Source organism: Gymnoscopelus braueri (assembly GCF_963280865.1).
Source record: "Gymnoscopelus braueri genome assembly, contig: SCAFFOLD_107, whole genome shotgun sequence".
NCBI lineage: Eukaryota > Metazoa > Chordata > Actinopteri > Myctophiformes > Myctophidae > Gymnoscopelus > Gymnoscopelus braueri.
Genome location: NW_027660883.1, coordinates 16,032 through 35,782, shown reverse-complemented (window position 1 = coordinate 35,782; position 19,751 = coordinate 16,032). Strand labels below are relative to the sequence as shown.

Genomic DNA, 19,751 nt, shown 5'->3' with positions numbered 1-19,751 from the left:
GGGGAGTACACCATACAACCACACAGGCCCTGCTAGCCAGGCCAAGGGGCCGTGACATAGGAAAACAACAAATTTGGATATTTACTTGCGACCCCTACAAATTGGTCCGCAATCCAAACATGGGTCCCGACCCACTGTTTGGGAAACGTGAGTGTTGGAGGATGTCACGTGCATTGGAGGATGTCACTGTGGCGGACAATGGGACATTTATTTATTATTGTGTGGTTTACATGCATTATGTAGTCATATGACTGCTAAGTTGTGATCTTGACTATTACTGAAAATGGGGAATGAATAAATTGTTTGTGCTTCACAAGAAGGCCTCACATATTCCCTTCTCATAACATGCTTCGGTGAGATGTTTTTGGGGGTTTCTTTTTTTACTTTTAAGATAAAAAATACAATCTAAATATAGTTAGTATTTGTTTGTTTGTTTGTTTATTATCACTTACAATAACATTTAAAAAATGATACACAAAGATTCGGTAGAAATGTGAAGGAGAATGCCTAAAAACCCTCCAGGGGCATTCTCCGGGAATATTTGTACATTCATAGGATAAAATTAACATCAATGTGGAATATACACATCCATTACAGTTTAAACACTAATAGACATGTCATACAGATGAAGAAACAGAACGGAAAAGACCAAAATGGACACTGATTCAAAAAAAGAAAGAATCAGCAAAAACATATTACAACAATAAAAGTCAAGGGAACCAAAACATAAACCTCTAGGGAAAATGTTATTATATTATATTAGGCAGACCATATGGAAAGTATTTGGTTGTTAAGTATGTATGTACAATTAAATAACATTAGCATCAGTAATAATTATATAACATAGATTCATAGTAATAGCATCCCATTGGTCTGTGGTGTGACATTCTAAAATCTCTAGTAATTGCAGTATTCATTCATTCAAGATTTATTTATTCTCGAAATTACACTAGTAGTAGTTAAACTCATTTGCAGTGTTGTCGAGTAATACAATGCATTCAACAACATCACTGTTGAAAATAAATTACAATTTAGGACTTGGGAAAATAAAAGGGTCCAGCAGAGGCCCATTCCAAAAATGATGAGATGTAACTAGGGCAATCTCCAAGTATGGTGCCCTCTGTTGAAAAACCTTGACAAGTGTCTGTGAATGAAGGGGATATCTCTGGTTACAGACGCACTGAAGTGTTTTTGGACTGGGTTCCACCTCCTGTACCAGAGGGAAGCTGTGCCAAAGAGTAGAAATCTTCATCAGCATAACCGACTGCAGCTGTGTTGAAGGACTCTACAGTAGTAGGGTCTGTGAGGGCATTTGTCTCCCCCAAAGAAAACCCTTCAGAGTTGATGTTCCGTGATTCATTTACCGGCTATGAGTGGGGGTAAAAAAGAAGGTTCAATGAGTGTCATAACAAACAAAGTACAAATGTTTCTCAACAGATTAACTGGTTTAAAGTTGCTTACATGAATGTTGGTGGTTGGACTGGTGGATGCGACGCAGGAGTAGACGGTACAGACATTCACAGGAGTTAAGTTCGACTGTCTATTCTCTTCTCTGATCTCCTCATACACAGCCTTGGATAAGAGGAAATAATGAGTTTACATTCATTTGACTTGATCATAGCATTTTTCCTCAATTCATGATACAGTACATTTCTTTGAACGACGGTCCATGCTCTCAAACCAATTAACACAGCCATCTGAACCTTGATATTTGGCAGAACTCAGTGTACATTTTCATTACCTTCACACATGCACAAAATTGGGCTGTTTAGCAACATTATTGTGTTTCAAAGGCTGTGTTCTGTTCATTGTTTTGAGAGCATGCACCTTAGTTTGACGTATTTGTTATGGCTTTCCTTTTTTCCCTTTAGTTTAACTAATATAGTGATAGTCTAGTTTAGCTTTACATACATTAGCTTAGTTTAAAAGAATATCACGTTGCTACACATATGAAGAGTTTTTGAACCTCCACAAATTTACTTAAACTCACCTCATTCACAACAGCACAGTCTGTATCCACAGGAATGTTGGAATGTTCTGGGAAAAAAACAGTGTTTTTTTGTGTTTGTGACTATATGCACATGTTTGCACCGGCAACAACGGGCAAGCTGCGATTTTTTTTCTATTTATAATATATCCGAATTGAACACATGTTTACATTTAACATGACTTAAGTCACTTATATTTCCTACTCATGGGGGTTTGTTTTGATTTCTGTGTTTTTAATCCTATACATGACCCTTGCTGATAATAGCTTCATATGGATAAGGACAAAAGGAATAAAACATCCCACCCCAACCATGTGAATGCATATGAAGGTTAAGTCATATTCACAAACTGAATTTTCGTGATCTTTGTTACAGTGTGCGGGGACATTCGGGCAGGTGGCCCGAATGTCTGTTTTTTTTACACAATAACTTCAATAACTTCTAATTTCTTTATTATTATTTATAGGTTCTCTAGCCCCAATAACTCACATCTGGCCATCAAAGACCACTTTTTTATAGTGTAAAAAATACATATTTAGCCACTTGCCCGAATGCCCCCGCCCACTATAAAAAAGATTGCGAAAATTCCTAAAACTATAGAAAGCAGTAAAAAATATATATATATACACTCATCTTTTATTTACTTCAATTACAAGCGAAAACATCATCCTTGGTTGTAAAAAGGCAAAGTTGTCCTTTAAAACCCCACTAGCAGCGTCAAGAGTCATGACAATGCACCCATTAGATTTTGATATATCCTGTTTGCAAGCGGCCTGCAACATTTGGCTTAGGGCTGGTGCAAGAGGAAGGGCCATCATGTTACGAAGATCAGTAGGGATCATCCTGCATGAAGGTGCGCAGCAATGCAATGGCAATCAACCGACCGACAGACATGGCCATCGAGCATTAATGCATTCAGCTCGTTTCATGACGATCGGAAAATTAGTTTTTGATCATGATATATATATTTTGATAATTAAAATGCATTTTGAGCAAAACACATTTTGATTATAATATATTTGGTAATACCAATATAGGAACACATGTAGAACTCATACCTGAGTATGGTGGGTAGGATGTGGAGTCAGTCATTATTCTTCCAGAAGAGGTCGCTTTTACAGAAGAGACAGTCGTCGTTTGCGATGTTGACACTGTAAGTTCCAAGAGTTGCAATCATATCAGTATTTCTGTTTATTGTGATCATCTCTCTTTATCTCACAGTCTTAATTTGAGGGAGTCGGATTCAACCTCGAATCCCCTTGACACACCGGGAGCATGTGGTGCATGCTAATTGCGGTAGCCAATGCACTAATTGGCTACCGCTTCAGGCACCACCCTATGTATTCTTACTTATCAACTTACTTGTTTTTTAAAAATATAGGTTTTAGCTCTATCTTGCACCAGCAAACAGATATGTAGGAGTCTGAAGACATCCTTACCTTCCTCAACAACGATGATGACCTTCTGATGTGTATTTTTCACAGCTCTTTCCACACCACACCAGTACGTCCCTGTGTCAGACTTCTCCAGCCCAGTAATGGTCACATAGAACACGCCATCCTTTTTATCTTCAATTTTGTATCTACCTTTCACTTCATTGTTATTTGTTTCAATGAGAACTGTGCACTTGGGCAGGAAGAAGACACTTCTTTCTGACTTACAGAAGAACTTCTTGTTGGTACTGGCCAATGTAAATGAGCATCCAACTTCGATGTGTCCTCCCACCACTCCTCTGTGGGTCTTGCTATCTCCTAACCACAACAGTGCTGTTGGAAAGCAAAGGTGACCGATCTATAATGAATAGTTATGATAAATACTTTGTCTAATGCACTGCAAAATACAAATTAATTTGAATAAAAGTTAATCATTTGAATGTTCATCAGAATTATACACTGTACATGTAACCACTGGAAAAATCTGAACTCTATATACTGTATGTTGATCACATGACTACAGAGATGATGTGTACTAATTTGTGTGAGTTTTGGACCACATTTTTTGTTGTAGCAAAAAGCGTGTTTGGAAGAAAACATTAAGAAAAGACACAAAACCAATAATGAGTAATTTGCTTTTCTTAGTTCTTCCGCCTGTCTAGACAGGTGGTGGATTGGTGGATTGAACCAGTATTTTTCATACTTTTGGAAGAACAGGACACTTCTGATATTGTTATTGACTAGAACTATGTTATTTTATTCTAAATAGCCACAGGTTGACAAACTAGCATAGCTAATGTTCTGGACATTTTCATACTGTGTAATAGCCATAGACATTCTACCTGGAAATACCTGTTTATTTACAAACATTCAACATTCAACATTCAAACATTTTGATACTGTAGATAAAAACCACCACAGCAACACTAAAGCATTGGTGGATAATATATACATATATACATAGAATGATGGTTGGAGAGATAAACAGACACACTGAGAGAGTAACAACAATATGAGATAGTCAGAAAGACAGACAGACAGACAGGGGATAGACAGGGGGGATATGGACAGATGCATTTAGAGATAGACAGACAGGCAGATATTTACTCACCAGAAAAAAGGCAAAAAAACACCGCATTCATATTGTATATCTGTGTACAGATCATCTCAAGTCTCACACTATTTCTGTGGTTTCCGTTATGAAAGAAAATGAGCAGCGTTTCACTTCCTTACTTCCTATCTCTCTCTCTCTCTCTCTCTCTCTCTCTCTCCCCCCCACCCTCTCTCTCTCTCTCTCTCTCTCTCTCTCTCTCTCTCTCTCTCTCAAAAGCATATTATGATGTATGCCCTCTTGTTCTCCGGTAAGCATTGCATATACTCACTTCTAGTGTGTGCAGCAATCCGTTTTAGCATTGTCACAAATATAAATCTTTCAATACACATTAATTGATCATGGTAATTGAAACGGTTGAAATATTCTACAATTCAGGAATTGGGAAAATAAAAGGCATATCGGGTGTGATAGGGTACAGAGGCCCATTCCAAAAAGTATGAGATGTAACTAGGGCAATCTCCAAGTATGGTGCCCTCTGTTGAAAAACCTTGACAAGTGTCTGTGAATGAAGGGGATATCTCTGGCTACAGAGGCACTGAAGTGTCTTTGGACTGGTTTCCACCGCCTGTACCAGAGGGAAGCTGTGCCAAAGAGTAAAAATCTTCATCAGCATAACCGACTGTAGCAGTGTTGATGGACTCTGCAGTAGGAGGGTCTGTGAAGGCATTTGTCTCTCCCAAAGAAAACACTTCAGAGTTGATGTTGCGTGATTCATTTACCGGCTAAGAGTGGGGGTAGAAAAAGAAGGTTCAATCAGTGTCATAACAAACAAAGTACAAATGTTTCTCAACAGATGAACTGGTTAAAAGTTGCTTACATGAATGTTGGTGGTTGGACTGGTGGATGAGACGCAGGAGTAGACGGTACAGACATTCACAGGAGTTAAGTTTGACTGTCTATTCTCTTCTCTGATCTCCTCATACACAGCCTTGGAAAAGAGGAAATAATTTTCCATTAATTTGACTTGATCATAGCATTTTTCCTCAATGTATATGATACAGTACATTTCTTTGAATGACGGTCCATCCTCTGAACCTTGATATTTAGCAGAATGTACATTTTCATTACCTTCACACATAATTATAATAATTCACACATAAAACACAAAATTGGGCTGTTTAGCAACATTGTGTTTCAAAGGCTGTGTTCTGTTAATTAATTTGAGAGCACCTTAGTTTAGAGTAATTATGTCAAAGCTATTGAGACAAATGTATTTGTTATGGCTTTCCTTTTTTCCCTTTATTTTAACTAATATAGAAATAGTCTAGTTTAGCTTTACATACATTAGCTTATAATATCACTTTGCTACATACATAAAGAGTTTTTGAGACCTCCACAAATGTACTTAAACTCACCTCATTCACAACAGCACAGTCTGTATCCACAGGAATGTTGGAATGTTCTGGAAAACAAACAGTGTTCATTTGTGTTTGTCACTCTATGCACATGTGTGCATGCATGTGTGCATACAGTACATCTGTGTCTTTGTGCAGTGTGTGTGTGTGTGTGTGTGTGTGTGTGTGTGTGTGTGTGTGTGCGTGCGTGCGTGCGTGCGTGCGTGCGTGCGTGCGTGCGTGCGTGCGTGCGTGCGTGCGTGCGTGCGTGCGTGTGTGTGTGTGTGTGTGTGTGTGTGCGTGCGTGTGTCTCAAGTGTACCTGGTGGGGTGCAAATCTTTTTCCTGCAAAAGATCAATGTTGCCATTCCTAATAAGGTGACCATGACAACCAACCCGGCAACCACAAACACTATGGCACCTAGGTTGAGAAACAAATGATTCAAAGTTAGGTTTTGAGGAAGTGAATAACTAGTAAGACTGATATGTAATCAGCACCTGCAACAGCAGTTTTAGAAGTATACTACTGTGAGGTTAAATGGAAGCAGGTTGGATGGCAGACATGCACACACACACACACACACACACACACACACACACACACACACACACACACACACACACACACGCACACGCACACGCACACGCACACGCACACGCACACACACACACCCCACACACACACACACACACACACACACACACACACACACACACACACACACACACACACACACACAAGCGCACGCACACAAACATACACATACACACAAACATACACACACACACACACACACACACACACACACACACACACACACACACACACACACCTGCAACAACAGGCAAGCTGAGGATTTCTTTCTGCTTGTATATCCGAATTGAACACATTGTTGACATGTTCACATTTAACATGACTTAAGTCACTTATATTTCCTACTCCTGGGGGTCTGTTTTGATTTCTAATTTGTTATCCTATACATGACCCTTGCTGATAATAGCTTCATATGGATAAGGACAAAAGGAATAAAACATCCCACCCCATCCAATGCATATAAGGTTCTATACAATTAAGTCATATTCACAAACAGTGTCAGTAAACAGCGTCAGTAGAGCAAACAACGCCTATGTTGCTTTTTACACAAGCAAGTTACCCTTAATTTAAAAGGTACAAAACTACTTCTTATCTAAAATGGGGCATAATATCTAAACATTATTCTGAGAGCATTTTTGTATGATGAAAGTTCATTAATAGGATTTTGAAATAAAAACTATCCTGAATTTCATCATCTTACTGATTTAATACATAAGATCACATTCAAGATTTTAACTGCCAGGTAGACAGGAAAATAAACAGATAATAACCAGGCAGACACTGAGAGGCAAGAAAACATACAGTATAGATATGAACATAGAACATAGTCATTTACAAGACTAGAGTCTTAAAACCCTACTAGCAGCGTCAAGAGTCATGACATTGTAAGGGTGAGGGGGTGGGATGTGGGATTGTGTCTTGTGCAGTGGTGGACAGTAGCAGAGTAAATGTACTTGAGTACTGTACTTATAAGTACAGATTCTGAGGATCTGTACTTTACTTGAGAATTAGATTTTTTTATACTTATTACTCTTACTTGAGTACAGTAACAGGTGGACAGTAACAGGTGGACAGTAACAGAGTAAATGTACTTGAGTACTGTACTTATAAGTACAGATTCTGAGGATCTGTACTTTACTTGAGAATTAGATTTTTTTATACTTATTACTCTTACTGTAGTACATTTTCTTTTACTCAAGTACATTTCTAGGAAGGCTGTAAAGTACTGAGTACTTTTTGTAGTAGTAGTAGAGTAGTTGGCGTTTTTTTTTCTTCCCTAAAATGCAATCGGCCACACTTCTATAGTTCTATAAATGTATAAATAATAATAATAATAACTTCTATAGTTCTATAAATGTATAAATAATAATAATAATAACAATAAATGTAATAAGAAGAAGAAGAAGAAGAAGAAGAAGAAGAATTATTATTATTATTATTATTATTATTATTATTATTATTATTATTATTAAGTAGAGTAACTAACTAGTTACTTTTTGAGAGCCGTAAGTAACTATAACTTGGCCAACACTGCTTATAATGTTATTTGAGCAAAAAAATTGTCACCACTTCTCCAGTCGACCCCCTTGCTTTGTTAGGACACTGACACTGGTCCTTAGTTAATCCATTGCCATATTACTGAGAAATGCTGTTAAAATAGGACCAGATCCAAGGGGAAGGCAGCTCTAGGGTGGTTAAGCTGGACGTGTAGGCCTACTTCGTTGTACGACATCCTCGCATGCTGAAAATGTCTGACTTACAGGCTCACAGTCCGTTGAAGAAGTGATGTGTTGTGAGCTTGTAGATCAGCTATTTCTGATGACGAGAGGTTATCGAACATGCAGCATCGAACATGGCTACTACATGTTAATCTAGTAATACACTAGTAACTACAAGCAGGCACATGAGTGGCACATCAGTGCATGCACATCAGTGCATGCAGTGCAGGTGGTTTCAGAGAGTTACTTCTCTGAAAGAGTTACAAGGTCCTATAAATTCATTGTGAAAACATTACAGCAATTAATCGATATAAAAATTAAGAGATTTACTTCTACTTTTACTTTTACTTGTTCTTCAAGTATTTTTAAAAGCATGTACTTTTACTTTTACTTGTACTTTAAATATTTTTAAAAGCATGTACTTTTGAATACTTAAAGGGTAAGACCACTTTGGTAGAGGTTTGGGTTGTGTAGTTACCTTGCCATGATGTAACTCCAAAGGTGGACAAGAAATCAAAAATAATTGCTCCATTGATTAGAAATTGATAATTCTAAATTTGCTCCTCATTGACTTACATTGTACGGTAAAACAGCTCTCAAAGTCACTCTTTTAGCACGTAAACGAACACGAACAAAGCTGATTCAGACAATATAGAACATCACCAAACCCAGTACTGATTGTTTTTTCAATAAAAATGTTAACTTCCTGCTGATTTTACTATTTGAAGATCCGGATCCGGATCCGGATCCGTGAATCCAGTCCGGGTTTTCTTCTTAATAAAAATAGCAAAATCAACAGGAAGTTAACATTTTTATATATAAAAAAAACAGTACTGGGTTTGGTGATGTTCTATATTGTCTGAATCAGCTTTGTTTGCGTTTGTTTAGGTGCTAAAAGAGTGACTTTGAGAGCTGTTTTAACGTACAATGTAAGTCAATGAGGAGCATATTTTGAATTATTAATTTCTAATCAATGGAGCAATTATTTTTAATTTCTTGTCCACCTTTGGAGTTACATCATGGCAAGGTAACTACACAACCTAAACCTCTACCAAAGTGGTCTTGCCCTTTAAGTACATTTAAAAGCAATTACTTTTTTACTCTTACTTGAGTAACATTTTGATTGAGATACTTTTACTTGTAGTGGAGTAAATTTTACCAGGAGTATCTGTTCTCTTACTCAAGTGCTGGGGTTGAGTACTTTGTCCACCTCTGGTCTTGTGTGGTATACACATATTTACAATTATTAGTCATTGATTTCTGATGTTACTATGTGTGCCGATGTGTAAAACTATATGTAAAACAGATTTTCTTTAAATAAAAAAGTGGAACATTCGGGTGGTGCAAGAGGAAGATCCATCATGTTACCAAGGTCAGTAGGGATCATCCTCGGGTGAGCATGAAGGTGCGTAGCAATGCACTGGCAATCCAGCCAGTAGTTTTTTAAGATATGTTATTTGGGACCAAAGTGTTGAACAGACCAAACAATCAACCACCTGGCAGACATTGCCATCGAGCATTAATGCATTCAGCGAGTTTCATGACAATCTGAAAATTTGATTTTGATCATGATACATATATTTTCATAAAATAAAATAAAATATAGATTTAGATAATTAAAATGCATTTTGAGCATAACACATTTTAATTATAATATATATTTGGTGACGCTAATATACAGTAGGAACACATGTGTAACTCATACCTGATGAAGTATCTTCAGGTGAAGTATTTGGAAGTGACTCCTTTGGTAGGATGTGGGGACTCCTTTGGTAGGATGTGGAGATGGGAAAGAATGTTCCAGAAACAGTCATTCGTCCAGGAGAGGTCACTTTCACAGAAGAGACAGTCGTCGTTTGCGATGTTGACGCTGTAAGTTCCAAGAGTTGTAATCATATCAGTATTTGTATCAATTTATATTTGATCTTCATCCCATCATCTTGTGTCACATTCACACACTGCACTACAGGGTTTTATAAATATTCACACATTTTCTAAATGTATTATCTGTGTGTGTGTGTGTGTGTGTGTGTGTGTGTGCGTGTGTGTGTGTGTGTGTGTGTGTGTGCGTGCGTGCGTGCGTGCGTGCGTGCGTGCGTGCGTGCGTGCGTGCGTGCGTGCGTGCGTGTGTGTGAGCGACGAGAGTCGGATTCAACCCTTGACGCACCAGGAGCATGTGGTCAGTGCACTAACTGGCTATAACGCTTCAGGCACCACCCTATGTATTCTTACTTATCAGCTTGTTTGTTAAAAAAAACGTTTTAGCTCTATCTTGCACCAGCAGATATTTAGGTAATTGAAGACAATCACAATCTCTACCTTCATCAACAACGATGATGACCTTCTGATGTGTTTCTGATAAAACGTTCAGAGCAGATCTTTCCACACCACACCAGTACGTCCCTGCGTCAGACTTCTCCAATCCAGTAATGGTCACATAGAACACACCAGTCTCCTTCTTATCTTCAATTGTGTATCTACCTTTCACTTCATTGTTATTGGTTGTTTCAATGAGAACTGTGCAATTTTTTTTTTCTTTTCCCCTACAGAAGAACTTCTTGTTGGTACTGGCCCATGAAAATGAGCATCCAACACTGATGTTTTTTCCCACCACTTCTCTGCGGGTCGTGGTATCTCCAATGGTGACATCACACAGTGCTGTTGGAAAGCAAAGGTGAGCAATCTATAATTACTAGTAGTTATGATAAATACTTTGTCTAATGCACTGCAAAATACCACACATTATTGGTTTTTGTTGTAGCAAAAAGCGTGTTTGGAAGAAAACATTAAGAAAAGACACAAAACCAATAATGGGTCATTTGTTTTTCTTCGTTTTTTCACCTGTCTAGACCATAGACTGTGGGTCTAGACAGGTGGTGGATTGGTGGATTGAACCTTTTTTTTTTTCATACTTTCGGAAGAACAGGACACTCCTGATATTGTTATTGACTATTAGAAATATATTATTTTGTTCTAAATATCCACAGGTTGACAAACTAGACATAGCTAAAGTTCTGGATTTTTTTTTACTGTGTAAACATTACAAACATTCACATTTTTATCTATAGAGAAAGACAAAAACCACCACAGCAACACTAAAGCAATGGTGGATAACTTTTCACAGACAAAGAGAATGGCACATGAAGAGATGGACAAACCGACAGATAAATAGAATGATGGTTGGAGAGATATAGACAGACACACTGAGAGATGAATAGAATAACAACAAAATGAGACAGACAGACAGACAGACAGACAGACAGACAGACAGACAGACAGACAGACAGACAGACAGACAGACAGACAGACAGACAGACAGACCAGCACCCAGTGGCGTCCCCAGGAATTACACCCCCCCCCCCCCTCCATATAAATATTGATATATTAAAAAGAAAATAGCACAATTGTTGATTTCAACGGCACAAATTAGAGCACAATGAGCACTAAAGAATGAGACCATTTTTGGCAATTTGGAGCCAAAAACGGGGCGGTGCTGCCGTGCTGGGCTCAGCAAAGCTCAAAACCATATAAATATTGATATTTAAAAAATGATACCAGCACAAATTCTAAAATTTACGGCACAATGCAGCACAAATCCAGCACTAAAGACTGACACCATTTGTATTCATATTTTCATCATATGGGGTGCTAACTTCACAGAGGTGATAGACAGACATATGGACAGATGTATTTAGAGATAGACACAGACAGGCAGACATTACTCACCAGAAAAAAGGCCAAGAAACACAGCATAGTGGCTATTCATATTGTATGTCTGTGTACAGATAATCTCAAGTCTCAGACTCTTTCTGAAGTTTCCGCTATGAAAGACAATGAGCAGCTTTTCACTTCCTTTGAAAGCCACACTTCATGCAAGTTCTCTTTTTTTTTCTCTCTCTCTCTCTCTCTCTCTCTCTCTCTCTTCATTACTGAAAAGGGTTTGTCTACAGTGTCAAAATAGAAAGACAAACTGAAATATTTATTTTCCTTACCCCCCCTTTTCTCTTTTCTTTTTTCTCCACATATCACCCCCACCCCAGAGGACTATGTCCATACTGTCAACAAGACAAACATTGAATTATGACAAAGGCTAAGTTAAGGAAAAATAAGTAGAAAATAAATAAATAGAAATAAAAATAAATTTAAAAAACATATACCCTTGTGGGTGATAGGTGTGGTGAACAGATTTACAGTACCAGTCTACCATGTACATACATGTAGCCAAAATAACATTCCCACCCCTTTCAGGACACATTGATTATGATATTTTAAACTGTTTAAAATCGATGGCATCTCCTCTCTCATCTTGTTTGCTCCACTTGAAAATAGCTGTCTCAGTGTTAGTTTGTGCTAACCACAGTCTGTGGTGTTAAACATAGAGAGCTTGTCGTGTGATACTGCCTGGTGTCCACTGGTTCTCCGCGCGTGCGTCTCAACAGAAACCTTCACTCACCACCACCCTTATAGATGGAGACTCTTAGGACCATTATGTGGTCAACCGAAATCACAACAATTTGGTGTCAGAACGTGGGATACCAATCACAACACCTACTGCAAATCAATAAATAGTCATTATATGAGTGATGACCTTGAGCCTATAATAATAACAAAATATTCTGGTGGGAGTGGTCTCTACCAGTCCAGGTTGACTATGTCCGCATCCACAGGACACAAGGCGTCACTGAATGTTTCAATGAGTATGAAAATGGTGTGAATCATATGCTATCTATGGCCTTTGCAGTTACCAGATCACAACCCAATTAAACACTTATGGGAGATTTTAGACCAACATTTAGACACTGTTCTCTCCACCATCATCTCAAAACACCAAATGAGGGAATTTAGTGTTCCATTCCTCCAGTAGAGTTTCAGAGACTTATACTTTCTAAACCAAGGCTCACTGAAGCTATTCTGGTCGCTCGTGGTGGCCAAAAATCACACTAGTTGTTCCATTTAAATCCTATACGACTGGCCGGAGTCCCCCAGGGGTCTATACTACTCAGTCCCCTCCTTTTTTCCCTTTACACTAAATCTCTTCGCCGAAAATAGAAGATCTACAAGCTCACAACGTGTGACAAGCCAACGCGTTGTGAGCTTGTAGATAGGTGTGTGTGTGTGTGTGTGTGTGTGTGTGTGTGTGTGTGTGTGTGTGTGTGTGTGTGTACTGCACAGAATTTTGGGGCAGCCAATGTCTAGAAACTCAATCAGAGAGTGGGAACCCATTCTATTCTATATCTATTTATTATTGTATTTATTATATATTTTCTTCATTTGTTTGTTTGTTAGTTTGTGTATTTTTTTATTATTATTTAAGAAGGTACAGTATTCTGTCAAACAACAGCAGATGGCGCAAAACGATTTCCTAACCAATTTCAATGAAGTCTCTTTACTTCCGGGTTAAACTAGGCTCTTTCTTTCTTTCCCGTCGGCCATTTGTTGTACACGGTGAGTGTAGCGAGAGCTCTCGCCTAAAAGTACGAAAATGACACATTAAAATCCGCAATAGCAGACAATACTGTGGAGATTCTTAAACTAAACGTGCTCATAGATCCTTAGAGACGGTTTGGTGTTTGCTTTGACGCCGGGCTGTTCTATTAAAGTTAAATGTTTGTTGTTCCGCCCGGACTGTTGAGCCACATGTGATGCATGGTGGTGATGGCGAACAGGCTAGTAGCTTAGCACACCGTTAGCATTGCAGTACAGAATAATGGACAAAATTAGTGTTGTGTTTATTAACTTGGACCGCTGTTCGAATGTAACAATCGTGTCTTAACTTGGGATTTTGGGTGGGTGTCGGACCAGACAGCTAGTTAGCTTGTCAGTACGTTACTTTTCACTTCGCTAGTACTCAGCGTTAACTCCCAAATGAGTCTTATGTTTCTGCATCTGTCCTGTTTTTCATAACTGATGTGATGCCATGACAACAGATAAAGGGCAATCTTAAGTTAGTGGGTCTGTTTCTCCCTCCTTCAGATCCTGTAGGCGATCAACAGCATCTCTAAACATGCAGAACGACGCTGGTGAATTCGTGGACCTGTACGTCCCACGTAAATGGTGAGTGTATAAAAAATGCAATCCTGAGTTTTCATTCAACTCTGACAATGAACAAATCTAACCACGTGTGTAATATATTGGCATGTATTGTCGCAATCCTGGAGTGTTGCTAGCTACACCCTTGAAGTGTTGTGATGATGCATTTAACCAGTTTTGATAATCATGGTGCTCTTTTTCCATCACACAGTAGTTGACCAGTTCTTCTTCTACATAAAATACAACATACAATGTAAAACTTTGCTTAGCAGGTGTGGCAAATATCTTTAAATGAATATAGTCAGTAGGTGGGCAACAAACAGATTAACAGTTAAATTGTGACAGCCCATAGACTCAAATAGGGCTTTCCATGGCACAGCAGAATGGTTCCTAGCATGTTAAATAACTTCCATTTGTGCATGGTTTGGCAAACCATGCCCTTAACTGTATTACCTAGTGCAGTAGTTCTGAACCTTTCAGACTGACCAACCAGAATAATCATATTTGAACTGGGGACCCCACCCTGATACGCACGTGGAATTGTAGGGGTTGAGGCATAACATTTAGTTTGGCTCGGTTCCACAGATAAATATTGGTCTTGAAAGTCCTTGAATTGACACTTCACTGTCACCTGGAGACCCCTCCCACCCCCCAAAAAAAAGCATGTGCACAGGTTGAGAACCACTGACCTAGTGGATACCTACTAATCAAAGCTGGTGGGAGGGCTTAATGGCATTCAATGGTTGCTTTTAGCCCTGTGGTGGGAAAGCACTCAACCACATAATCAATTTCCAATCCTTTGTATATTTTGGTATGAACATTATCATAACTTGAAACAGCAAGCCAAATATATATTGTTTAGCCAAGCCTAAAATATTGACTAGATCGCATTCTTCTGACCACATAAATATGTTGTTTTAGATCACAATCGACGAAGCTTGCGCTAAAACAAATAGTTATCCATATATTAGTCTGTAATATAGACCCACCTTGAACTATTATGGCCACAGGCATAATGTTGCACAAGAAGCGTTCCAAATTTGAATACAGTTGTGATGAAAACTGCTCATATTGTTTTGCAGCTCTGCTAGCAACAGAATCATTGGAGCCAAGGACCATGCCTCTATCCAGCTCAATATTGCTGAGGTAAGACAATATATTTGATGTCTATTCCACTGGTCCATAACCATTTGTGTATTTGTGGTACTGGAGAAGGCATCTGCATACATATGATGTAGTATTTTATATGATCAAAACAAAAATAGATTTTGAGATATCAAAGAATTCTGCTTCTGTATCTTTCATAAATATTAGAACATAGTTGATGCCCGCTTTGTAGCTTCCACCATAACATCTCTTCTCATAATGAGTTGTTCACCATCATTTATATTCCCACTGCATGATGTGGCATTTATTGTCATATTCACTGTTCAGTGTCCTGGCTCATGTTTTCAAAGACAGTAGTAAAACTGCCAACAACGAATATCCACTAGTAATTTGAAAACGACTTGTGTCATTTCTCACGGTTGTTTTGTCGTGTTTGGAGATTCCTGCTAGTGAACGAACACATCCAGTTAAGTAATAATGTTGACTTTACAAAAAAAGAAGAAATGTAGAGTCCATAAATGTACACTGATTCCCCAACCCAGCACTGACCCTGTGTTTGTGGAAAAGCCTTATGCAGACTAGTTTACTGTAGTCCGTAAGCATTTCAAAGCAAAGAGTTCTGGGACATCTCTTCTAAAACCGTCTATTGCCGCTTTCCTATAAATTAAGCACATGTATTTAGGAAAACTGTCAGAAATTCTAGAAAAGCTTTTGCTTGCAATTCTAATGCATGCCATGCACTGACTGTAACCAGTCCTCAGTGGCTGTTTTCTAGTAGTAAGAGCAGTCCAAGAGTCCGTTACTACCTTGCCCATTCTCTACAAGTTAAAGTTCAGTTTAGCTTTGTTGTCTTCCCAATGCATCTCCATTCTGCTGATTTGTTTTCCTTCAATGTACATTGTATTTTTCCGTTCAAGGTGATCTTTATTGTTACATCTTGTGTACAGGTGCATAAGAGTACAATTTTGTTAGTTCTCAATGCTCGTTCCTCAGACATTGTATCAGCATTCACAATAAACATACCGTATATACAAAAACGGAAAAAGAAGCAAGAGAACAGTTTGACCGTACTCCTACGCTTAATCTGTTCCCTCCCACGCAAACCTCTAAATGACCTCATTGTAGTTTTGGACCAGCCGAACTGATAAGTATCAAGGGTTATTATAATTAACTAAAACAACGAAAGCTAGAATTGACAAAACATTTTCGTTAACCTGAATAAAAAAAAACCTGCTATTCTCAGTAAGATGGAGAAACTGGAAGAATGAGAGTGTTATGTGGAGGTTAGAGTTGTGTACCTATCCTTGTTGAGTTCATTTCTTGTTAGTATCTTACCATCTTTCTGTCCTCTGCAGGTTGACAAGGTGACCGGTCGCTTCAATGGCCAGTTCAAGACCTACGCCATCTGTGGTGCCATCCGTAGAATGGTATGTACCACTAGCCTAAACGCAAGATGATAATATCATTTGACAGCATGGCATTGTATGGTGTTTTGGTGATGTGTCACATGAATATTTTTGTCACACACGGTAAACTAAATGACAGGCATACCGTATTTCTTTGCTTCTGCGTGTTCGGTTTGTGCGTGTGAGTAAAACTAAATGATTGCAATTAAAGGATGACTTCACCCAATTTCTATAATTGGTCCTAAACTAATGCTCATTATAATATGGTACCATTTTTGCTTCTCGGTCGGTGTCTCAGAGGAGGGCTGTGGACATTTCAGAAACCCGCCTACCAGTGACATCATCGTTGGGGAATCCAAGCTAATAGAAACTGCAGGCTTTTTTTCCTGGAAAGTTAGCATGCTATAATGGTAGCCATTATCCTCACGTTAATAAAAAATAAAAATAAAATAGTTGAAAGACCTGCCAAACGATATCACTGGTAGGTGGGTTTCTGAAGTGTCCACAGCCCTCCTATGAGACAGAGTAGGAAAGAATTGTGCCATTTTATCACGAGCATTAATGAGGAGGACCAGATATGTTAAAAGGGTGAAGTTGTCCGTAAAGTATAGTTAAAGGGTTTCTTGCTTGATGTATTTGTATTCAACCAGAGTTATATTTTGTTTTGCTCTCCACACAGTGGCTGTTTTCCAAAACACAGCCGTCATCTTCACCATTTTACTTGACTGTAATTATTGAGTAGAATAGAGACTGATTGTGACTCCCTGTCCCATTAGCCTAACATGGAGACATTACCCCACCGCAAGGCCCTCTAAGAATGTCTTTCATCACACATTATTGAATAAAGGTTGAGTAAACTGACTTTTGTCTGTGTTTTGTGTAGGGTGAGGCTGACGACTCCCTCCTCAGGCTGGCCAAGGATGACAGCATTGTTTCAAAGTAAGGACCTTTACTCATACTGTTAATTACTGTTTAGGAGAGACTCCTGTCTGGAGTAATTTCCCATATACTGTAGTTTAATTGTTGTAAAACAAACTGTTCATAGACTCGACAATGAATCCTAAAGTGATTGAAGGTGTAATGCTAACTAATGGCATTTGAAATGGCTGTTGTGAATAGTCTTCTATACAAAATGCTATGTATTTTTGTGCTGTGCACAATTCCCTGTTATATAAATGAAGATGGTTGATATCCCTGCCCGATAAGAATATCTCTCTAATTAATTGTCCTCTGTCTTCCACAGGAGCTTCTAAAATGTGTGGTTGCAGCTACAGAAACTTTGTAAAATAAAGAATATGGAAAAAAAGGTCTTTCTTGTGTCTTAAATTCTCCTTACAGAAGTAATTTACTTGTCCATTGTTCTATTTCTGAATTTCTTATAGCTCCGTATTCCGGAGTCTTTTTTTCTTTTCTCATAATTGTGACTTAGTATCTCAACATTTTTATTTCTCACAAATGCGAGTCAAGAATTGTGGAACATCATCAGGTAGCAGTTGTGAGGTATTTCCTTCAGTCACAGAAATGGACCTCTATAACTATACACTAATAAGCAACTGCATTGAAGAATTTGTATGTTGAGGTTTGGCCTACATCAAAAATCACAGCACACAAGTACATAACAGTTTGTGCCAGTGCCTATAAGGGCCGTTCACACCATGCGCTATAACGATAACTATATCATTCACCATTGTCCTTGTTATAGGTGTGAGGACTCTGCCATCCACTTTAATTAGGTTCCGATTTTGAAAACTTAACCTGCCATTGCCAGACTGATCATGTGGGCACTCGCACGTTTAGTGAGACTGAGTGATCCTACGTGATCAGTCTGGCAATGCCAGGCTAGAAAACGGTATCGTAGTTCTAGTGCGTAGTGTGAATTGGTGTGACTACTCACGTAAATTAAGGAGGCAATTTTTTTTCTGGCAAGGCTTAGGTTCTAACCAAGGTAACGTCAAGTTGATGGAAAAATACAAAACTGAAAGAATGTTCTCTATTCATCTTGATGGATGTTTTTTGTTAAGTTAAAGCTCTATATTCTGACAGCAATCAGTCCTAAAGTGTTCGTGCAGTAACAGGTCACCCCACCTCTCCAGCTCTTAGATACAAAATACATTTTCAGGTGGGTTGCCAATTTCCTCCAATCAGGAGAGAGTACCCAACTACCCATTTATCAGCTTCAAATGTATAGTGTTCGAGTTTGTAGTGTCATCACTTCCAATTTCAGTTGTTTATCCATCCTGTATGCGTTCTCTCTCCTGATTGGATGAAATTGGTATCCAGACCTGAAATGTTCTGTTTACTAAATAGCTGGAAAGACCGGTAGACCTGTCATTGAACACTCAGTCTATAGTGATGGTTATTATTTTAATATAGAGCTATTTGACAAATATCACTTACTGCACCTTAAGGTGGAGTTGGCACCTATTTTCTAAAGTTTATAAACTCCAGAAAACCAAACTATTTTCTAAAGTTTAGATAATGGGTTGGTTTAGATTTAGAATCTAAACCAATACAGCAATTAATGTACACACCTTGGCCACTAGAGGGAAGCATTTGACAACAAATGGATACTATCAATTACTGCTACAGTACTCCACATTGCCAGAGTGATGGGTCCTATGAGGAAACGAACATTTGTCAATGAAAACGGAGGGAACATTGCTGGTATGTTGTGGGGGGTATTTCTCATTTGGGTTTAGGCCAACACAAATTTGTGTAATTTTTCCAGACATATTTGTCAAGTGTATAGGAACAATACAGGCTGTTAAACCTATAATTTTCTCAACAAAGCACTTACCTTCTTTCATTTCTTTTTTTAGGACCCTAATTTGTGCCATGAATCACTTTTTAATTATGTGTCACAGTTACACATGGCAATTATCTCACTTTAGATCAAAACACTTCTGGTGTTTTTCTAAGAACCCTCTGGCATTCAAATAACCAGTGAGCAAATGAAATGGATGTCTGCGTGAATGACAGGGCCTGGGGAAGGTATGGAGGGGATATAGCTGTCATTAGCTTAAACAC

At 38.5% G+C, this 19,751-nt stretch overlaps 2 protein-coding genes across 3 annotated transcripts; one reads left to right on the top strand and one right to left on the bottom strand.

Annotated features, from left to right (window-relative positions):
* Positions 1-671: 671 nt before the first annotated feature.
* Positions 672-12,028, bottom strand: LOC308081102 (uncharacterized protein). Its single transcript, XM_080457499.1, has 11 exons — positions 11,908-12,028; positions 10,501-10,839; positions 9,887-10,051; positions 6,191-6,289; positions 5,891-5,937; positions 5,353-5,463; positions 3,428-5,257; positions 3,047-3,139; positions 1,991-2,037; positions 1,462-1,572; positions 672-1,367 (listed from the first exon to the last, which is right to left on the bottom strand). The coding sequence occupies exons 1-7, from the start codon at positions 11,945-11,947 to the stop codon at positions 5,060-5,062; spliced, it is 999 nt and encodes a 332-aa protein (XP_080313625.1). The 5' UTR covers positions 11,948-12,028; the 3' UTR covers positions 672-1,367; positions 1,462-1,572; positions 1,991-2,037; positions 3,047-3,139; positions 3,428-5,059.
* Positions 12,029-13,600: 1,572 nt separating this feature from the next.
* Positions 13,601-18,034, top strand: LOC308081105 (small ribosomal subunit protein eS21; the record flags this gene model as incomplete). Of its 2 annotated transcripts, XM_080457502.1 has the most annotated exons (6): positions 13,601-13,626; positions 14,155-14,235; positions 15,294-15,357; positions 16,674-16,745; positions 17,608-17,663; positions 17,968-18,034. In XM_080457502.1, exons 2-6 carry the CDS (start codon positions 14,186-14,188, stop codon positions 17,975-17,977), a joined length of 252 nt encoding a protein of 83 aa, XP_080313628.1. In that variant the 5' UTR covers positions 13,601-13,626; positions 14,155-14,185. The 2 variants fall into 2 exon arrangements, with proteins under 2 accessions (XP_080313628.1, XP_080313629.1); XM_080457503.1 differs by lacking the exon at positions 17,968-18,034 and having other exon boundaries at positions 17,608-17,667.
* Between the last annotated feature and the right edge of the window lie 1,717 nt (positions 18,035-19,751).